Here is a 22,998-nt window from a genome sequence, read left to right as displayed (position 1 = left end):
AACAAAATCACACTCAGCTAAATCTAACTCTTCGACTAGCGCCGCCAACCGAGCGAGCAATGGTTATTCGTTTCACCCGTCCACCATCACTACCCGTTCCAAATGGGTTCCCCTCGCTAGAACCAACTTTTATTATTTTTATTTTATTTTTCGTAATTAGATGGATACATTAAGAAAATGTGGGTAAATTTTAGCTTAATTTCATTTAAATTAATGTTACTTGTATCAAAATTTAATTAAGAAGATGTCTCGACAATAAAAGGAAATCAAAACTTCAGATGATGAAAGACAAACTATAAAGAAAGTCAAACTCAAACGCGGTTTATGAACAAAATATCCTTTTGACAACGGAACTAAGCAAAGGGTCTGTGAGTTAATTTGGCAATACAATAGGCAGAATGAGCAGAAGATTTATGTATAAAAATGGCCACAAGGTGGAGAGTAAAATACATGAGATGAGAGCGCATAGCATTACTCAGCCGAAGCTGATTCCATTGTCTGGACAGGAGGAGCCGTGACTTCCGCCAGGCTTAGATCCGGGGGACTCGACCCGCCAGACCGTTCTCGGATCTCCCTGTGTTCTTGACAAACCGCACACAGATGGCAGAAAAAATGAGTCACAAAGTCTCCGCACGGCGCTTCCTGCATTTGACATCCACAGCAAAAAAATGATGAACCCACCCTTCAATTAGAGAAAGCAACAACGAGGCGTCAATTTTGAAGATAAAAAAGGCACCAATGACCAAATCCGAAGAAGACAGAACTCCAAATTCCCACTTTTCACATTTTGGTTATTTGAAAGCAGTTTTGAAAATGTCAGAGATAAATGACTCCATGCAATCCTTTAAATACCAAAACCCCACAAGGAGTTTGAACTTACTACCAGCCAAATTCTTCCCCTCTTAGGCATAGGGGCTCAAGTCCTAACACAAGTCTTGTTTGCTGGCTTGAGTCCACGTGATCTATCTGTTTTACTAGTTGCGCCGAATCCCTACCTGTTGCTAGCAATTGATAAAAGAATTTAAGTCTTTGACTGTGACAACGACTGAAGACCAAGCTGTCACAACTCAAAGGTTGTTAGAAGGGTATTATTATAATAAGGTTGTAGTAGTTAGTAGGAGGTATTTTGTGAGTTGTTAGGAGCACATGAGCACTATTTTTCAGATTTCATTTACTGTTGAATAGCCTATAAATAGGCCATAATATATAGAGAAATGTATGCTTGAATTGATTAAATGAAACTCTAATTTTCTCTCTAAGATTTCTCTCCAATCTCCCTTACGTTTCTCCTCCCTTTCTCTCAATATCTCTCCCTCTTTCTACTGATTTCCCCCTTCCTACAATTCTGATTTCTCTCCTAATTCCTATCACCATCCTAGCTAACCCTAGGAATGTGACACAAGTGTACCGGGATGTTAGCCAACAAGTGACTTCCTGCACGGCACTCTCTTTTACTGCTCTTTTACTGTTATTATGGCTTTTACGGGTCTGTGACATCTGACTAAACCGGCTAAACAGGGGGGTGTTTCATGACTTCATGGAAGTAGCAGATAAGAAGTGATTTGCAGCTTTAGTTAATATATTATCCAATAAAGATCAGAATAAAACTATGAATGGGCCAAAAACACACACACACACATGCACCCACAAAGACTGGTCGTAAATGAAAATTCTATAAAGGTATTGGTATCTTACTAGCACCATCACATACTCTGGAGCAAGTTTACTACAATTAGATCTCAGTGTCAAGAACAGAAAAATTGCTAATTCAAAGGTTAAATTAATTCAACGGTTTGACCTAACTGCAGGCCATGAATAGGTAATTTACCCCCTTCCCCCATGGTACTCTAAGCCAAAAAAGGGAGGCAGGGGATAAGAAAAAGAGAAATGCCCACGATAAGATGAAACTGCCGTAAAAAAATGTGTGCATGAGGAAAGGGGGAGAGAGATGGGACCAACTTGCACAAATGATGTTTGGCAAACCAATCTGGATATATTCCCACTTTTTCCTTTAAGACAATTATTAATCCCCATGTGAATGGTTATCTATATTTAAATTTACCAGTGAAAATATGTTCAAGTATTAAAGACTTCTAGTATTTTAATTTTAAGAAGCTAAACCCACAAGCAAATCAGTGTGTTATTGCATTACACAATCCCCAATAGAATTCATAACGAATAGAAGATTCCCTTACTTGGCCTCCTCTACTCTTAACACCAAATCATAGATCAGGGTGTGCCATTAGGTATCAGTAATATTTTGTTACCTTTTACCTCCATATTTCAGACTGATCACCTAAATTTCTGGATTGCAGGGGACATGATCAGAAACATTTGAAGAACATAGAATCAAAAGTACGCATTCTCAAACAAGAAATTTTTCTTCTACTGTTAAAATGTCCAGAAGTTTAAAAATAAGAGTTTCAATATTGATTACTGGCTTTAAACATAAGCAACTGATGGTATCATGAACTGGAAAAAAGAAAAAATGCATGTTTAAACCAAAAAGAATCAAACAGGGTAACTGACTACTTGCTAATGATTTAATAAATTCTTTTTGTGATATAAATAAATTTATTACAACAATACATGTATGCACAATGTATCATGCAACATAGAAACTTAAGATGCAGCAAAATATAATAGCATTAGCTGAAAATGTACTAGATAAGTGTAGCCTGTCATCTTACATTAACTGCTCAGGAACATATGATCTAAAGGATCACAAGAACTTCTAATTAGGCAGGCAATTCTTTGATTTTAAAAACAAATTTTTGTACAAAAAGGTTGGAAAGCTTTTGGACCTTAGATTCAGTCCATTGGTTTGCTTCATAAGGTCAATAGGTAGCCAAAACGAGTGTTATGACTTGTGGAGGAGATAACTGAAGTTTTCTGAATTATAATTGTATTAAATCAAGAATCTGCATTGAACTAACCTCTTTGCTCTTGTTATGGATGAACTCACAAATCACGTCGAACAATTGCCTTGGTTTATGCCATTTATAGATGATATTGTCTTGATGGATGAGACAAAAGAAAGCGTGTATAATAAACTTGAATTGTTGAGAAATACATTAAAATCTAAAGGTTTTAAATCATGTTGGTCAAAAATTGAGTATTAGAATGTAAGTTCAGTAAAAATAAAATGTGGATGATATTATTATGAAAGTTGGAAATCAATTTATCCCAAAAAAGGATAGATTTTGATTTCTTTGATCACTTGTCCAAAAAGAAAGGGATATTAGAGAGGATGTTACTAATAGAATCAAGGAAGGTTGGTTAAAGTGGAGAAGTGCATCCAACATTTTATGCAAATGTAAAATTCCTTTGAAGTTAAAAGAAATATTTTATCAAATAGCTAAGAGACCATCTTTGTTATACGACTCAAAATGGTGTGTAGTTAACTTAAGTGCCAATACATGCAAAATATTAGTGAAGCTAAAATGAGAATGATATAATAGATGTATGGCCATACAAGAAAAAACAAAACTAAAAAAAAAAACAGAAAGAGAACACATAATAAGGCTTGAGGGATGCTTATTAAAGATGAGATTACAAAGTCACAACTAAAATGGTTTGGTTATGAGAAAAGAAAAGTAATAGAAGCACCTGCAAGGCAAGTGGATGAAGTGGAGACGAGGGAGAGGGAAACACCCCCCCCACCCCAACAGCCACCAAAAAAAACACACTTGGAGGGAAATCCTTAGACATGACATTGGTTATAATGGACTTACAAATGAAATGGACATGGATAAAAAGGGTTAGAGATCTAGAATTCATGTAGTCAACCCCACTTAGTGTGATAAAGGCATGTGATGGTTGCTGTTGTTGTATTCCTTGATTTTCAAAACCTAATATGATTTCCTTATTTTTAAATCTCTGTATCAGTTTAACCCTGCCATGACTGAACCACAAGTTCACAAACCTAGTAGGATAAAGCCATAGCCAATATATAAATTTTTGTAATTTTCAAATTTTCCAACAAAATCTCTGACCTGTAGAATATATAAATTTTTGTAAAGCCTTAACCAACAAAATCTTTTAATTCACTTGTAATCTTATAAGATTAATTAGTTAAAAAACTAATTAGCATCACTATTAGCAACCCAATCACAATATGGTGAGAAGATTAAACCATTGAAGACAACAAAGAAGAAGAAGAAGGACCCAGATCATTCTCAGGTTAATTGGAAGAGGAAGAAGGGCAAGAAACCAGAGAGACAGTTGCTGGAGCTGCCACCCTCTTCAGATACCTGCCACTAGGAAGAGTTTGACCTTCTCTATTTTAATCTAACTTTTATTAATCTGTTTAATAACTTTTAGCGAGTTTTTATTGGTTTCTTATCTTCAATTGTATGGTTCTAAAGATTAAACACACTTTTTTCCAACATAAGGGCACAAGTATTTTCATAATTTCCTTCAGTTGCTCAGCTAACAAACTCTTACAGGAAAGGTTGGAGCAACTTCAATTTTTGAAACTAGGGGTGCCAAATTTAATTTGGCCAAACCTCAAGTATTTCTGAGTGTAATTTACCCTATTAATCTTAATATTGGACATAGTAAATATCACTAGGCCAAATATAATGAATACACCATTAACAATCCCAACTTGGAGCATACACTATCATATGTGCCTCACTTGTTACAAGTAAGTCTTATTTAAGCTCCAAACAGATCTTTGTTACATAATTGGCAAGTTGACATACTTGTTACAAATAAGTCTTATTTAAGCTCCAAACAGATCTTAGTTACATAATTGGCAAGTTGACATTCTGACTTTACATTATGGTTTTTATCTCATTGTGTGCAATTTTTGCTTGAATAAAGTAACAATCATTGTATTTAATTGTTTATTCCCCTCATGAAAATGCTTTAGTGGAACAAACCAAGGCTGATGATCAAACATTGTCTCCATGGACTGTGAATGTTGAAATCTAAGCTTGTCCAAAATGTGCCTTGGCCACATCAAGTCATAAATTGTATTTGCCACAGCTCTACATTCAGAATCAGTCAACCCAACACCAAGTTACCACTATTTCTTATTAATCTTCTATGAAGTTAAATTGCCCCTTCTAGCTTTTGATAATAGATCTTTTTCCAACTGGCAGTCCTGCCCAACCTGCATATATCTATTTTATAATCAAAGTGTAATAACAATCATCATATGAATGTGATAGTTGTGTTCAGGTGCAGTCTTGAGGAACCTCAAAACATGTATTACTGCATCTAAACAAACATTTATGAGATGAATCTTAGAACTAACCAACATCCATTTCTAAAGATAGATCCGGCCTACTAGTCAAGTAATCCAAAATTCCCAACCAGCTTCAATATAGGCTCAAATCATTCAATAGATTCTTGATCTGCTACAAGTCCAATGTTTCCATCCTTTTAAGTATACTTAGACAGTAGCATCCCAGTTTTAGATAGAAATGAGAAAAGAAAATATTCGTGCTGCAAGAAAGCAATATGTATGAGAAATACTTCAGGGGTCCTAGATCTTCAGCATGAAACTTAGTACAAAGGAATCATTTCACCCCTTGTATTCCCTGAAAATCATCGTCAGTACTCCCGATATCACTTACATACCTAATAACCATATTCTACCATCTGCAAAATAACTATTATAAATGTTAGCTTTATAGTACAGTACATGCTTAGACTTGTACATAGTGCTTCCTATGTTGTACCTAGTAGAGTGTATATATACCTAATACACATGAATAAAATATTCATTTTTTTGGTCTCTTTCTCAAAACACTAAACAAGATCAACAAAATTGATTTATGGCAGAGAATCGAATCCCTGATCCAACAAGGAGAATTCTCCTATATTTAGAGGAGAACTTGGCAGGAAAAGTAGGAGAGGGAAGGGGAATTTTGAGAAATTGGGGAAGAAGAGAGAGAGAGAGAGAGAGAAATTTAGAGGGAAATTTGAGAAAAGGCAATTCAATTGTATTCGATGCCTCACAAGTGAGCTAGGACTGAGTTTTTATACTCGTCCAACACTTGCAGGAAGCTGGCATCAAAAACGGTTGCCACTTGTTAGAATTATTAGTATATATTATAATTATTATATGTGTGTGTTTTATTTGTAATTAAATTAAACCCATAGGTTTAAGGTCTATTATGTTTATTATAAATAACAAGTTAAGAGAGGCTAGTCTCTTAGGTTTTTTTCTCATAATTATTTTTCTCACATGGTATTAGAGCCATCAGTGAGAAAAAAACCCTAACCGTCGCTGTGTATTTTTTCCAACGACTGAAACCCTAGCTGTCAAACCCTAACCATCAATACCCAATACCAGAACCCCACTGTCTGACCACCATCGGATAACACCACCACCACCATTGGGTTCGCCGCCCCTAGATTGGCCGACTGCTGAAGACTCGTCGCCACCGGACCACCCACGTGCCCCCACGCCCCGCCACCACTGCTTGTTGCCGCCATCTCCATGCTCCAACGCGTGACAGAGCGTCCGCCGGCCACCTTTTTCTGGCTTCTCCAAATCTGATCGCTGGCGACCCCTCAAGCCACTTCCGATGTCGAAACCCTCGCTATGTCTAATTTCAGCGATTCCGTTTCTGCCAATGCTATTCCCGCTCCAGCACCTGTTACCCCTGCTGCCTCTCAATCCTTTACTGTCTCTAATCTTGGGATAGCCAATATTAACACTATCAAGTTGATAGGGTTGACCAATTATCTCTCATGGGCAACCTCTGTCAAAATGTGGTTCAAAGGGCAAGGCCAAGCGGATCAACTTACCACGAAGGCTAAAAGTGTGCCAAAAGCGAATCGGGCTAGATGGGAACAAGTTGATGCCCAGTTATATAGCCTCCTATGGCAGTCTATTGATCCTTCCATCATGCAGCTTTTTTGCCCCTTTGAAACTTGTGTTGATGTGTGGAAGGAAGCTGAAGAGTGTTATACAAACGACATCCAACGTTTGTAAATTGTGGTTTCTAATATCAAGAATCTCAAGCAGGAGTCGTCCATAGAATCTTATCTGGAGCAAGTTTGGGCTCTCATGCAAGAATTTGATGCTCTTCTTCCTCTCACTATGACCAGCACCGAACATATTACTCAACAAGAGAAGTTTTTTATGGTTATTGCTCTCTCCAGTCTGAAACCAGAGTTTCACGCCATCAGACATCAAATCTTGACCAACTCCGCTAGCCCTACCATGAAGGACTCTTTCAAAAGGTTGTTGAATATGACAAGTGCACATGGTATGTCATCTTTTTCTCATGTTGTTCCTCTAGCCGAATCTTCAGCTCTTGTGTCTCAGGCTTCTACCGTAGGAGAAAATAGAGGATGCAATAATAATCGCCCACGTCCACAGTGTACCTTTTGTAAGAAACTAGGTCATCTTGAGGATAAATGCTGGAAGAAACATGATCGGCCAATTGCTCCACCTGTATCATCTACCAATGTAGCTCATATATTTCAGAGCAATTCTAGTCCTGCTCAAATCTCCACCAGGTTCGCAATTGGTACCTATGTCTGCAGCTGAGTATGATGCCTTCTTGAAGTTCCAGGCCACCCAACTGTCTCATCTTGGTAATCTCGTTGCTTGTGTTGCTCAAGGCTCATCTGTTAGTCCTTGGATTATAGATTCTGACGCCACTAACCATATGTGTGGTAATGAACTTCTTTTCTCCTCACTTACCTATTTTGATATCTTACCTACTGTTACCCTGACTAATGGCACCAAAACTGCAATTAAAAGAATTGGGCAAATCACACCCACCTCGTCTTTCTCATTAAATTTTGTTTTATATGTTCTTGATAGTCCTTTTAATTTGATTTCAGTTAGCCAACTTACCAAAACCCTTAACTATTCTGTTATCTTTACTCCTACCTCTGTTTGTGTTCAGGACTAGAGTACGGGGCAGACGATTGGTGTCGGGCGTGAGTCACAGGGTCACTATCATATTGTTGTGCCTAGTTCACTGGTAATTTGCACCAGTGTCGCTTCCCCAGATCTTCTCAATTATCGTCTCGGTCATCCTAGCCTCTCTAAACTGAATAAATTAGTTTCTAGTTTGTCATCATTGTCCATGTTTAATTGTGAGTCGTGTTAACGTGGTAAACATGCTCATCATTCTTTTTCTCGTCGGGTTAATAATAGGGCTGAGACTCCATTTTTCCTTGTGCACTATGATGTATGAGAGCCCAGTCGCGTCAATTCTACTCTTGGTTTTTCATATTTCGTTACTTTCATTGATGATGTTTCTCGTTGCACTTGGTTGTTTCTTATGAAGAGTCGGTCCGAGTTGTTTTCTATTTTTCAAACATTTACTGTTGAAATAAAAACACAGTTTAGAGTTTCTATACGTGCTTTACGTAGTGATAATGTCCCTGAGTATTTTTCTTCTCCATTTACTACCTTTATGACTGCTAATGGCATCCTACATTAATCCTCTTGTCCTTACACACCTCAACAAAATGGTGTTGCTAAGCATAAAAATCACCATCTTATTGAGATTGCACGGACGCTCCTTTTACATGTCAATCTTCCCACCATATTTTGGGGCGATACTGTTCTAACTGCATGTTATCTAATCAATCGCATGCCATCTTTAGCGTTACAGGAGCAAATTTCTCATTCCCTTTTGTTCCCTACACAGTCGCTTTATTCTGTTTCTCTTCGTGTTTTTGGTTTCATCTGTTTTGTGCATTTTTTTCACCTGGACAGGATAAGCTTGCTACAAAATTTCTCAAATGTATCTTCCTTAGCTATTCCCGGTTGCAAAAAGGCTATAAATGTTACTTTCCTGAGCTGCATCGCTATTTTTTGTTTGCTGATGTCACATTTTTTGAACATCAGTCTTTTTTTTCAGTTGCTCAGCCTGATTCACAGAGCCTTCACTAGGTTTCGCCTGTTCCTTTTTCTTTTCTTCCACTATCCTCCTCAGGTCCGTATGTCTCCTCTGTGGCACCTACCCTACCGTTTTCTAGTCCCCCCTACCACGGCTCCTCCACTTCTTACATATCACCGTCGTCCTCATCCCGCTACCGGCACCAGCATTCCTCCAACCCAAGACTCTCTTGACTCGCTCTCTCCGTCTGTGGTCCCTCCTGTCCCGGATCCTAAGCCCGACAATCTCCCTGTTGCTCTTCACAAAGGTACACGGTTTACTCGTAATCCCCATCCTATTTATAACTTTTTATACTATGACCGTTTGTCTCATTCTTATAGTGCCTTTGTTTCGAGTCTTTCCTCTGTTTCTATTCCTAAAACCACAGATGAAACTCTATCCCATCCTGGTTGGCGTCAGACTATGTTAGATGAGATTGACGCCTTACATTCAAATGGTACTTGGGATTTGGTGTCTTTACCACCAAGAAAGACTTCCGTTGGTTGTCGCTGGGTATTCACTCCCAAAGTGGGTCCTGATGGCCAGGTGGAACGTCTTAAGGCTTGTTTGGTTGCCAAAAGCTTTACATAGATCTATGGACTGGATTACAACGACACTTTCTCTCCTGTTGCGAAAATGGCCTCTGTTCACCTCTCTCTCTCTGGCTGCTACGTGTCATTAGCCACTCTATTATCTTGATATTAAAAATGCATTTCTTCATGGTGCTTTGCAAAAAGAGCTAAATATGGAGCAACCAACTGATTTTGTCGCTCAGGAGGAGTTCAATGTAGTTTGCAAACTCAAGAAGTCTCTCTATGGTCTGAAACAATCTCCACGGGTGTGGTTTGACAGATTCAGCATTGTGGTTCAAGCCTTTGATCTCACTCGAAGTGAGGTTTATCATTCAGTTTTCTATCGCCATTCTTTTTCCTTATGTATCTACCTTGTTTATGTAGATGACATTGTTATCACAGAGAGTGATCAGGTTGGAATACAGAAGCTGAAGGAACATCTACATCATCACTTTCAGACCAAAGACCTAGGCCGACTTCGGTATTTCTTGGGTATTGAAGTTGCCCAATCAGGAGATAGTATCTCAATTTCTCAGAGGAAGTATGCACTTAACATCTTAGAAGAAACTGGTATAGTGAATTGCAAATCAGTTGACACCCCAATGGATCCGAATGTCTGACTCTTGCCGAGATATGGGGAGCTTTATTCAGACCCTGGAAGGTATAGGAGACTGGTAGGCAAGTTGAACTATCTTATAGTCACTCGTCCTGACATTGTTTTTGTTGTGAGTGTAGTTAGTCAATTCCTTAGTTCTCTATGTGATTCTCACTGGGATGCTGTTATCCGGATTCTGAAATATATCAAAAGAGTGCCAGGTAAAATGCTACTTTATGAGAATAAGGGATACACAGATATTTGTTGTTATGTAGATGCAGATTGGGCATGATCTCCTTCTGATAGTCGGTCAACTTCTGGGTATTGTGTTCTTGTGGGAGGAAATCTAGTTTATTGAAAAAGTAAGAAATAGAATGTAGTAGCTAGATCTAGTGCAGAGGCAAAGTATCAGGCTATGACTAATGCAACTTGTGAGCTCATCTGGCTTAAACAACTTCTGCAAGAACTCAAGTTTTGTGAAGTGTCTCCTACGAAGCTTATTTGTGATAATCAGGCTACCTTACACATTGCTTCCAATCCACTGTTCCATGAGCGGACTAAGAATATTGAAATCGACTGTCATTTTGTTAGAGAAAAGCTGGTTGAAGGTGTTATTGTTACAGAGTTTGTTAACTCCAATGATCAACTTGCAGATGTCTTCACCAAGTCTCTAAAGGGTGCTCGAGTGGAATATATTTGTAACAAACTTGGTGAATATGATATCTATGCTCCAACTTGAGGGGAAGTGTTAGAATTATTAGTATATATTATAATTATTATATGTGTGTTTTATTTGTAATTAAATTAAGCCCATACGTTTAAGGCTCATTATACTTATTATAAATGGCAAGCTAAGAGAGACTAGTCTCTTACGTTTTTTCTCATAATTATTTTTCTCACACCACTCCTAAATTCAAATTTAAATGCTCAACTACCTTACAATGGTTACAACCCTTATAGCTCTACTTCCCCCCTTATTACAGTTATACCCCCTTAGGTACACGACAATTCCCCCCTCCTTAAGCTAATTCTTGTCCTCAAGAATGGCGAGAAAACTGGCCGCACTAGGGAACTGCTGGAGGAGATCCGGCAAATACTCCCAAGTGTTATTGTCGTGGTGCAATGTTGACCACTGCACTAACACTTGGATTAGGGGAACTCATTGCTGATAGGTCACCCTTTTGTCAAGAATGGCTATTGGCGTGGCTGGGGGTTCTTCTTCTCTGTGGAAGGGTGGAAGAGCTCGACTAACCGCCTGGGTTCCTACCAGCTTCTTCAGGAGGGACATGTGAAACACTGGATGGATTTGTGTCCCTTCAAGTAGTTGCAGCTTGTAAGCTACCTGTCCCACTCTTCTGATGATTGGGTAAGGGCCATAGAACCTTGGGCTGAGTTTGGTAACCGACTGCTTGGAGAGGGACTTCAAATGGGGTTAGCTGAGCTTAAGCTACACCTCCTCCCCTTCCTCGAACTTCCTTTCACTCTTCTTCTTGTTTGCCCATTGCTTCATCCTATTTTGGGCCTTGGCCAACTCTATTTTCAAAACTTGTAGAGATTGCTACCTATGTTGTAAATAGGCATCCACGACTGCCACCGATGTTGACTCCTCAATAGTTGGTAGGATGTTAGGCTTGTACCCATACAACGCTTCAAAAGGGGTCATGTTAATAGAACGATGGTGGCTGGAGTTGTACTACCACTGGGCCAAGGATAACCATTTATGCCATCCCCTAGGTTGCACAAAGCAAAAACACCGCAAATATGTCTCTAAGCACTGGTTTACTCTCTCGGATTGCCCATCGGTTTTCGGGTGATAGGTGGTGGACATATGGGGTTTAGAGCCTAGGGACTTCCAGAGCTCTTACCAAAACAAGCTTGTGAACACCTTGTCCTTGTTAGACGCGATTGTTTGGGGCACTCCATTCAATTTTACCACATTATCCAAGAAAAGCTTGGCCGCCTCCTGAGTCGTGAAGGGGTGAGATAAGCTGAGGAAATGGCTGAACTTGGTCAAGCCTATCAACCACCACTAGGACACAATTCTTCCCTTCCGACCTCGATAAGCCCTCTATAAAATCCATAGTGATGTTGGGCCATGCTTGGTTTGGGACACTAAGGGGTTGGAGAAGTCCAGGTCGTGCCACGAACTCATGCTTACACCTTTTGCATGTGTCGCACCTCAAAACAAATTCCGTCACTAATTTCTTCAAGTTACGCCAATAGAACACTTGCTTCACCTTCTGGTAGGTGTTATGAATCCCAGAATGTCCCCCAAGGGGTGAATCATACATGGTCTGTAGTATTTTATCCTTTAAGGCCTCACAATCCCCAATCACCAACCTTCCTCGATATCTAATCTGCCCATTGGTGTAGGTGTATCCCTGCTTACTGTTGATGTCAATACTTAGTTGCTCAATTAGTTCCTTAGTCCATGGCCCTTTGTCATAGCTTGTTGCTACTTCCTGGTACCAGTTCGGTACCAAGGCAGAGATGGCTGCACTTGACCCCTCCTTGTGACACATTGACAAAGCATCTGCAACCACGTTTTCTTTTTCCCTTTTGAATTGAATCACGTAGTTCAACCCCATTAATTTGGCCATGCCCTTCCTTTGTAAATTGGTGTGCAGTCTTTGTTGAAGGAGAAATTTGAGGCTCTCATGATCGGTCTTGATAACGAACTGTCTCCCCTCCAAATAATGTCTCCATTTATCTACTGCCATAAGCACGACCAACAACTCCTTGTCATATGTACTAAGGCTTTGATGTCTTAGGGCCAATGCCTGACTAAAGAAGGCTAAGGGCCTGCCTTCTTGTGTCAATACAGCCCCCATTTCTACTTCACTGGCATCCGTCTCCAATACAAACGGCTTGTTAAAGTCAGGTAGTCCTAACACCAATACCTCACCCATGGCTTGTTTTAACTGAACAAATGCAGCCTTGGCCTTGTCATCCCACCTAAACCCATCCTTCTTTAACAATTCGGTTAAGGGTTTGCTAATCATCCCATAATTCCTCAAAAGCGCCTGTAGTAGTTGGTCAGCCCCAAAAATCCCCTTAGAGACCTGACATTCACTGGTTTAGGCCAATTAAGCATGACCTCTATCTTCTTAGGGTCCATGCTAACTCCAGCACTAAAAATGGCATGCCCGAGGTACTCCACCTGTTTTTGGGCAAAGGCACATTTGGACCTCTTGATACACAACTGATTGAATCGTAGGACTTGGAATGCAGTCCTAAGATGTTCTAGGTGTTAAGAGAAGGTAGGGCTGTAAATCAAAATGTCATCAAAGAACACCAGCACAAATTTTCAAAGATAAGGTTCAAAAATATGGTTCATTAGGGCTTGGAATGTAGCTAGTGCATTTGTTAATCGAAATGGAATCAGTGAACTCGTAATGTCCATGGTGGGTTTTAAAGGCTGTCTTGGAGATGTCAGTTGGGTTCATCCGGATTTAATGATATCTAGACCTCAGGTCTAGCTTGGAGAACACTAAGGCATGGCTTAGTTCGTTTAAAAGATCCTCGATAATTGGGATTGGGAATTTGTCTTTAATTGTGATAGAGTTTAACTAACGGTAATCAATACAAAACTACCAAGTCCCATCCTTTTTTTTAACTAGAAGGATAAGGGAGGCAAAAGGGCTTCTGTTGGGATGAATGATAGAGTGATCCAACATTTCCTTGACTAATTTTTCAATTTCAGTTTTGAGTTTGGGAGCGTATTTGTAGGACCAGATATTTACGGGTTCTGCATTTAGTTGCAAGGGAATAGAGTGATTAAAGGGTCTTTTAGGTTTGCAAACAGGTCCTGGAATTCAATCAATAGTATATCTAAGGAGGTTAGTTCATGAACCTTCCATTGGGGTGTGGTCTGATTGTTGGTTGCCATCATACATTGCCCCTACTGATCCCCTTGTCCTTCCAACTCCTCCCTCGCCTCAATAGAAAATAATTGAGCCACTTGGGAGAGTTTGTATCTGAGCAGCTTCTTTAGCCGCTTTCCCTTGATCATCTTGTAGGTCCCTGATTCAACATTCCCTTGTAGGGTTACTCTCTTCCCTTCCTTTTCCAGGGTGACTTCCATCTGGTTGAAGTCGAAGCTAATAGGACTTACTCTTTTCATCTAGTCAACCCCCAGAATGATTTAACATCCCCCGAGTTTAAGCAACCTCAGGTTAGCCTCAAAGGTTTCCCCCTGCATGGTCCAACAGAACCTTAAGCATGCTGACTTGCTCATCACCTTACTTTTGTTAGCTACTGTCACCAATAGGGGCTGTGTATTAGAGAGTTCATAACTCAATTTCTTAGTTGTACCCTCGTTAATGAAACTATGGGTACTCCCACTGTCAATCAAAACCATAAGAGTACCTTCTAGAACCTACCCCTCCACCTTAATGATTTTGTTGCTAGCAACTCCCTTAATAACATGCAATGAAATAGCTTCATTATCCTCTTCTTCCCATTCATTCCCCTAAGCCACAACTTCCTCACTTGCCCCTTCATCTATTTCACCCCCTTCCAATAGAAGTAACTGCCTCTTGCATTGATGCCTTGGGAAGTACTTGTCCCCACACTTATAGCAGAGCCCTGGTGGTCTCCGTTGATCCATCGTTCTTCCCCCTTGCTGCCCCACAGAGCAGTAGGTGGCAGGGCTTGGAATCTGGGCCCTGCTCCTGGTTTGTATTTCTCCTTCCCTTGCACCCTTCCCTGAAAGGGTGATAGGCCATAACTTCCTCCTTTACCCTAGTTCCTTTGCTTCCTCATCAAGGCTTCCACAGTCAACTCCTAAAGAAGTGCACTCTCCACTGCTTTTTGCACTGTCCTTGGCCTTGTCATTTTCACCGCTGATCTAAGCTCCTCACTTAGGCTGCTAACAAAACTCGACACGAAGTATTCTTCAGTCATGTAAGGATTCTTAGTGATCATAAAGGACTTCAATTCTTCAAACTTGAGTTGGTACTCTTGCACCGATCCTTGCTACTTCATCTTGTTAAATTCTTCCACTAGATCCATAATTCTCCACACCAAATCTTTCGCACAAACCACTAACAAAATCATCCCAATTGCACTCACTCCTCACCCTTGACCACCCTTAGAACCATACGTCTCCTACATCGTTTAGGTAGGCCACTGCCAAATTCACTCTCTGTTCATCCATCACATGATGAATGCCAAACAACTTCTCATACCTTCGAATCCACCAGCGCGGCTTCGATTCATCCAACAATTCCAACTTCGGAATCCAAAAATTGGAGAGAATTGAGTTTGGTTGGACTTTCGGCCTCATCTCCACCTCATTTTCTCCAACCGTTGCCAGATCGATCTCCACCTCTAATGACCCAACCACCCTATGGCTAGTGCCAACTCCCGGTAGAATCGGATCCATTCTTTCCCAAGGGGGAAAATCCGGGGACATCCTCACCTGCGCCTAACTTAAAAACATGAGCATAAATTGTTGCATCTGATCACGCAACATATTGCTTTTTTCCCTCATCTCCTTTTTGATCTGATTGCGCATATCCTCGTGCAACCAATTCAAGGTCTCCTCCAACTTCTTATCAACCATCATTCCAATCACACCCTCCATGGATCCCACCCGCATTTGCACATCCATCATCGTGGTCGTCACCTGTTGGAGCTACATTTCCATTTTCTTGATGCAAGTGTTGTCCGCCATTGCTAGAAATTCGTTGAAATTCTTGAGCCAGGAACGATGCTCTGATACCAATTTGTCAAATCCCTAATCCGACAAGAAGAATTCTCCTATATTTAGAGTAGAACTTGGCGGGAAAAGTAGGAGAGGGAAGGGGAATTTTGAGAAATTGGGGAAGAATCGAGAAGAGAGAGAGAAATTTAGAGGGAAATTTGAGAAAAGGCAATTCAATTGTATTTGATGCCTCACAAGTGAGCTGGGACCGAGTTTTTATACTTGTCCAACACTCACGGGAAGCTGGCACCAAAAACGATTGCCACTCCCAAATTCAAATTTAAATGCTCAACTACTTTACAATGGTTACAGCCCTTATAGCTCTACTTCCCCCTTTATTACAGTTATACCCCCTTAGTACACGACAAGAAGGAAATTCCATAAAGCTCTATCATGTGATATTTATGTTTTATGTTGCAATAGTGGTTAGAGCATTTGTCATTTGTTTCTGCATTGAATATTTGGAACAGATTGCTCTCCATTTTTGGCAAGATATGGACTGTCTCTATTAGTATTATTATTATTTTTTCAAGGCGTTCCAGTTACCAAAATATTAGGGTTTTAGTGTTTATAACAAAAGCATGATTCAGGGAAATATGCTTTATTTCTACTGATATGATGCATTTGAAATGGGTTAAAACAGTAGAATCTTCAAGAATTGGCAGATGCCGTCGGATTTATTATGGCTCACAGTTATCTGTCTTTTACTTCATTAAAGGTTATCCCTTTCAGATGCTCAATGATATTGGGTCTCTCTGCTATTAAAATTATTCCCCTTCTCTTTCTTTGTCCATTCCTTTTGAAGAATGTCTTATCCTCTTCTTCTTGTACTCCTTTCCTCTCCTTTATAATATTTTTTCTCTTTCTATCAATATATATATATATATATATATACACCTCTATGTATATCATAGCACAAGTTTGAAGACCAAACTGCATAGCATCATTGAAGCTCCCTAGCCACTATACTCTCTGAGCAACAGATGCCAAGGCTGCTCCATGTAAGCTTCTTACACAAAGATTCCCGTGTAAGAAGACATTTTGAACATCAAGTTGATTAGAAGACCAATGAAGCAAAACAACAAGACAAGCACATGCAGTTTTAGCCACAAGAGAAGAATTTTAGAATAATCCATTCCATATATATGAGTACTAGCCCTTGGCCACCAAGCAAGCATTTTAATTTGTTTAACTGCATCATCAAGATGAACCTTCACCATATAAACCCATTCACATTCGACCAAGGATTATTTTAAGGAAAATTTCCAAGAATCTAAGTATCATAGGCACAAAAGTCTACAACCAAACTAGACTTGAGACATTATAAATAACATTTAAAAATATGTGCATATTTATTTAATTGGTTGTGCCCAAGTATTGTGGTATTCTTCGACACACCAAATTATCTTATATAAATTATGTTAGACGCAATTTTTAGTTATTTTCTTGCTAGTAGAGAGAACAAAAGAAGTCATAATGTAGATTCGAGCTAAACCAAAACCAAACCACTTGGTTCTATGATAGGTTCAGTTTTTTCCCTAAGTTCAAAAATTTGGAATCAATCTCAATTGGTCCAGTCCTAATCCCATGTGGAAACAATGCGACCCAACTCAAGTGCACCCTTAATGTGTAAACAGAATGATTCAACTCCAACAGTTATTTCCTAATCAAATAAACAGTTGAGAACAACAATTGTGAACTAGAGATCATGTGGAGTTGATAGTCAATATAAGCCGGTGGCTTTCCAGTTTGATACAGCATACCAAAATGATATAATTCATATGTTTAAATTTAAAATCCTAAGATACAAGAAATTCATCACTCCTATCATGTTGGGCAATAACTTGAAATTTGAAATTCTTTTAGGAGCTTGAATGTTGAATGCTCAAATGGCTCCTGTGATCTTATGCAAGTGTTTGTACCATGGTGTATACCAAACTGCATATTGATGAAGTTTCCCTAATCCTATAATGTTTCTGCTTTCTCGTCATTGTAGATGTTATGCAAAGAAAAGCATTCTTCTTGTATCACTAATATATCTTGCTTGCATATAAATCAATAAATAAAAGATGGTGTACTCCAATTAAAATCAAGCTCACTGGATCCATTGTAACTTCCTAGAGGATAAGAATACAGGGGGAGAAAACCAAGACACTAGACTGCCAACTTCCTAATTAAGGAAGGTCAAGAGTACACTAGGTGACTTGGCTATTTAACTGCTTCCTTCCTATTTGGGATGATTGTTGCTCAATAGGAAAGTGAGTGAACGCGTCCAGTTCCATTTTTCTTTTACAGATATCTTGCTTCTAGTTCCTAGACCCCACTTGGTTAATGTGAGGACAAAGTAGCAGTCAACCAAGAGCAGTAATCTTAGTATATAGATGGTAGATGATGAACACTACCAAAAAAAAAAGCTATTACAACATCAATTGAGTACGTTCATGTGCACCAATGTAACATTGCTTAAACAACCTTCGAATATCATCACTTACCTTCTAGAAATCCTTAAGATTGCTCCTAGTTAAGGGGTCAATATCTAACTGTCACTATTAATAGATAGTCCATATGCTGGATATCTAACTTTGGAGACTAGAAGGAAGATCTAGGTAAACATATTCCCTTGTTCTTCTATAAGACTCCTTAAGCATGGGCTTTTCCTGGTTATTTTGTGTTTGTGTGTGTGCTGCACAGGGGTGGGGGTGGGGGCGGGTGTTTCCTCAATGTCTTTACACATTGAAATGGTGGGTATCACTGGAGTAGATGGTGGAGGCTTGGTATCGACTAATTCATTAATAGATGAAAGCATCAGCCATGTGAGCTTCATTTTATCAACAGGGCTTGTTAGAGATTGAGACAACAATCTCCCACCCCAAACAGCTGGAGGCACTAATGGCAGGTGGAAGGGACTACAATTTATTGGTGGACACAATTTGAACTAGAAGCACATGATAAATGGCATGTCAATGATATGGAAACTTATGGGGCTGAAGATTAGCCCAATTGCCAAATCTATGAAAATGTGTGCAAAGGATGCAAGTCCCTTGTTCTTAAAGCTAGTGCTAGGCACTTGGACTAGACATTGCTCAGGGGGTACCACTAGGCGGAGGGTAGAAAAGGGTAAGGGTATAACATTGACAAAACCACCCCATTCACAAATGTTCCATGGAATTTGATACCTTGAAAACCAAGGTAATAAGGCCAGCTATTATGTTGGCAAGGCTACAACCAATCTAACTATGTGACGGTGACGGGAAAATGAAGGTTCTTCTAACAAGGGTGAGACCATGCAAGCTTCACCATTGTCCTTAACTACTCAAATCATGACTCAATCTAGCCATATTCCCTATAGAAATAAATTGTGCAAAGAAGATCTTAAATCTTGAGGAGCTTTGGTGAAATAAAGGCTAAATCATGTTCAAAGTCAGTACAACCTAGATGGTTATTTTAACAACCTCCTAAATCACCATTGATCAGAGATTATTGCTACTCACTTCCAATAATCATTGCACCAAGGTACTGTGTCTTTGTGAATTTCTCTCTGTATACAAGGTCAAGTCTTTCTAAATTTTACTAGGGAAAATCAAGGGTTTCATTGGTCTCCTTCTAGATTGGACCCCTCAACATGTAACATTCCTTGGTTGTGGTAAAGACACTTAGTCATGGGATCATGGGAGTATAGGTTTCCAATTAGACTCTATCTCGACTAGTGAAGGCCAAGCTCCTTTTTTGTGCTTTTAAGTCCAAAAGGCTTTCTTTTTAAGCAAAAAAGCTGGCAATGAAATACCCTGGAATTTCTTTAAGCAAAAAAAGCAGCCAAAAAAAGCTGGTGCGGAACAGGGCCAAAATTTCAAGAAGGATGTGACAACAAAGGGATGATTAATTGTTTTGGCCTCTTAAACTATGACAACTCCAAATGGAACTAAGATGAAAAATAAGAGATGTGAAATGGGAAAACAATAACAACAACAATCACAGGCCTTAATTGGGAAGACATACACAAATAAAAAAAATGGTTCATATCTTAAGTGAACAAAAAATTTCTTCAGGTAGTTCAATAGTCAAGCACAACACACCTAGCAAACAATGGAATGACATACCTCCAGGTTATACTTTGATCTCAGTGCCTTACGATAGCTGCAAGCATAACATGCAACAAAGCATCCAGGCAACCCCAAAAGAACACCATCAGTTAACAAGCAGCAAACTGTGTTCACAAGAGCCCAAAAAATGAAATGGGTCGTGCATGATCCAAACAAAGTTCCAGATCCCAAAAATTCTGCATTCTTGGCAAATAGAAAGCAGGGACACAGAGTGCCTATAAAACCTGAGGATAGATAATAAATAGCAATTACTTTTCAATTTCCTAGTTCCTAATTGACATATTCAATTGTTTCCCAATATAGGGTAAAGATGGAGTACTTAAAATCATATAGTATGTGAAACTATGGCATATACAATCATAAAAATACCAAAAGTTATGAAATCTAAATGGCATGCCCGCCTACTGATCCAAACAAGCTTTGATGACAATCACAACGCTCTTGTGCGTGCATGTGTGTTTTGGCTAAGTTGCTCTTGTGTATTTACAGATAACCATTTGGTTATCAACCAATTAGGTCCTAGTGGAAAGTTTACTGTGCTAGGGTCATAGTCATTTGTTTCAGGTTTATCAAGTCTTTACTGTAAGTTAGCTAGATTCTACTTAGGCATAAATCCTGCTTGCTGAACTTTCTTAAATTAGATCTCTCCACATGCTTAAAAGTCATGTGATGGGCTTTTACACTAGGACAGTGTGTGTATAAGGGCTTTATTTATTTGATGCAGCAACAGGAATTGATATCTCAAAACCGATTTCAGTCAAAGAAAACCCAAAAAGAAAAGCAGATCATGTTCAACACACAGAATTTGTTTTGCATCCTCACAAAAAGGAGGCGTTAATCAAACATATTCTAGAAAACAACCCAAGAATCTGAATCCTAAATATTTCCAATACAATGGTTAATAAGAACAATATAGCATGTGGTTTCTCCCAGGCAAATATATATTGAGAGGCAAGTACATTGATAATTGATTTTAAGGCTCCCCTTGACTGAATCAAAAAGTGGGGCCAACACAATCTATATTTTCAAGTCTGATTTTTTTTTTTCTTGAAAAGATATGTAACCATTAGGTTAATCTTTGGAACTTCTATGTCTGGAAAAAGTAAATTCTTCGTTTAAAGATCAAAACTTTCCCAAGTGCCTCTTGTTTTTCTTTGCCATGACCACTACCTGTTTAGAATATTCAAAATGCCCTTTCAGGCATCCAATGGAAAAACAGGAACTAACTGCCTGACTAGGTTATGAGCAAGACCAAGAAGATTAATTCAGACCTACATTTTGTTCAACAAGCCACCCATCCGGCCATCCCTCATACTATTAACAGCTGTCAATTCGACAACTACACGTAGCTAAGAGCTGGACACTTATCGTGTAGTGCAATTCCAAGTCCTAATTTTTATGATAATCACGATAAGGTCCAATCATGAGTATATATTGACTTGATATTTTTTATTTACTACTTCAAATGCACCTCTCGTTAATTTTCTTTTCCTTCTGATAAATCAAGATCGCAAGGCAGAAAGTAGCATACAGCTCTGTATATCATCGCAGCAAGCACAGATTCCAGAAGACCATTGTGAAGGGGCATCGCCGCTTATCTCCGGACGAGCAGGGACCGGAATTTCATCATTGCGAGCACCAACCTCTGCTTCCAGATCCGATTGTCCCAAGGGAATGTAACGAGGTGGAACATAATTGCTTCGCCCTCCCATCTTCCTTCTGCGAAATGCAATTATACATACACACACACATATATATAATCCCTACCGAGCCCGAGCGAGCGAGAGAGAAATACGATTTTAGGGAAATTGCACAGCAATTTGAACTGGATTTTGGAGCCCTAGCAATCCGGTCATCGACTTCCGTCAATTAACACAACTGCTCGATCGCCAGAATTGTTTAGGTTTCAGTTACTTAACTACGCTTGCTAATTTTAATGATTGGTTTGGGAGGGTACCTATTTCAAGCGGTTTCTTCCCATTGATTTAAGAGTTCTACCGCATAAAGCTTCGTCGAGAGGTTACGTAATAAGGTTGAAAAGGCCAAAATATCTTCACCCAACCTATAAATTTGTAGGGGGAGAAATTCTATTCAAAGCGAGGGTTTTACTCTTCATAGTCTTTTCTCACCAAAATTTTTGTTTATTTTTCATAAATCTTATTTTACCCTTCTATCATCCCATCATATCATCTTCCTCATAATCACTCCATCTTTCTTTCTCTCTCACTATATTAATTTCTTTCTCTCTCACACCCATCTCTCCATTTCTCTCTCCCAATCAGCACACACAAATATGTATATATATATATACAAACACACACAGAGATAATTTATTATAATAAAATAAAATTAAAAAATATAAATAAATAAATTATTTTTAAATATCTGTATTTTAAAAAATTATAAATTAACTAATTATAAATTTTTTAACTAATTTTAAATTTTAAATTATCGTGAGTTAAATTTTTGATACTCAAAAATATTTAAAATTAATTAATTTATCTTATTAAATTACTTAAATATACATATACTTAAAATTAGTTATACAATCAACTAATTTAACAAGATATATTTTTTTAAAAAATAGTTGAATTTATTTAAAGATATATGTATCTTTTTAAAAATAATTTATTAAATAAATTCAACTAATTTATTTTTTAAAAAAATTAACTAATTTAATTTATTTAAAGATGGATGTATCTTTTTAAAATAATTAACTAATTTATTTATTAAATAAATTCAACTAATAAGATAAATGTATCTTTTTAAAAAAAAAATTATTTATTTATATTTTTTTATTTTTTATAATAAAAAAATTAATTAAAAAAAAACAAAACAAAAACAAAAACTTCCCCAAAAGCCAGCTTTTGGGAAACATTGGGTTCCCCGAAAGCTGGCTTTCGGGGGAACCTTTTAAAAGTCAAAAAAATATTTAAAAAAATTAGTTATTTTATTTTATTAAATTATTTAAAAATACATATACTTAAAATTAGTTATTCAATCAACTAATTTAATAAGATATATATATTTAAAAATTAATTAAATTTATTTAAAGATATATGTATTTTTTATTTTATTATATTATAATAAAAAAATAATTAAAATAAAATAAAAAAACTTCCCCGAAAGCTGGCTTTCGGGGAACCCAGCGTTCCCCGACCCC

At 38.4% G+C, this 22,998-nt stretch overlaps 1 protein-coding gene across 1 annotated transcript; it reads right to left on the bottom strand.

The window, feature by feature from the left end:
• Positions 1-296: 296 nt before the first annotated feature.
• LOC127789055 (protein PLANT CADMIUM RESISTANCE 10) lies at positions 297-21,859 on the bottom strand. Its single transcript, XM_052317808.1, has 4 exons — positions 21,793-21,859; positions 21,367-21,713; positions 19,833-20,059; positions 297-642 (listed from the first exon to the last, which is right to left on the bottom strand). The coding sequence occupies exons 2-4, from the start codon at positions 21,545-21,547 to the stop codon at positions 472-474; spliced, it is 579 nt and encodes a 192-aa protein (XP_052173768.1). The 5' UTR covers positions 21,548-21,713; positions 21,793-21,859; the 3' UTR covers positions 297-471.
• Between the last annotated feature and the right edge of the window lie 1,139 nt (positions 21,860-22,998).

The sequence above is a fragment of the Diospyros lotus genome, chromosome 13, assembly GCF_014633365.1.
Source record: "Diospyros lotus cultivar Yz01 chromosome 13, ASM1463336v1, whole genome shotgun sequence".
In the NCBI taxonomy this organism is placed as follows: domain Eukaryota; kingdom Viridiplantae; phylum Streptophyta; class Magnoliopsida; order Ericales; family Ebenaceae; genus Diospyros; species Diospyros lotus.
This window is presented reverse-complemented; position numbering and strand designations above follow the sequence as displayed.

Bases quoted from the DNA above. Each gene is read 5' to 3' on its own strand.
- LOC127789055 (XM_052317808.1), bottom strand. From the start codon at position 21,547: ATGGGAGGGCGAAGCAATTATGTTCCACCTCGTTACATTCCCTTGGGA. The intron at 20,060-21,366 runs GTATGCTACTTT...ATCTATCCTCAG, and splicing joins CTGCGATGATATACAGAGCT to GTTTTATAGGCACTCTGTGT. The intron at 643-19,832 runs GTATGTCATTCC...TGTCAAATGCAG, and splicing joins GATCAAAGTATAACCTGGAG to GAAGCGCCGTGCGGAGACTT.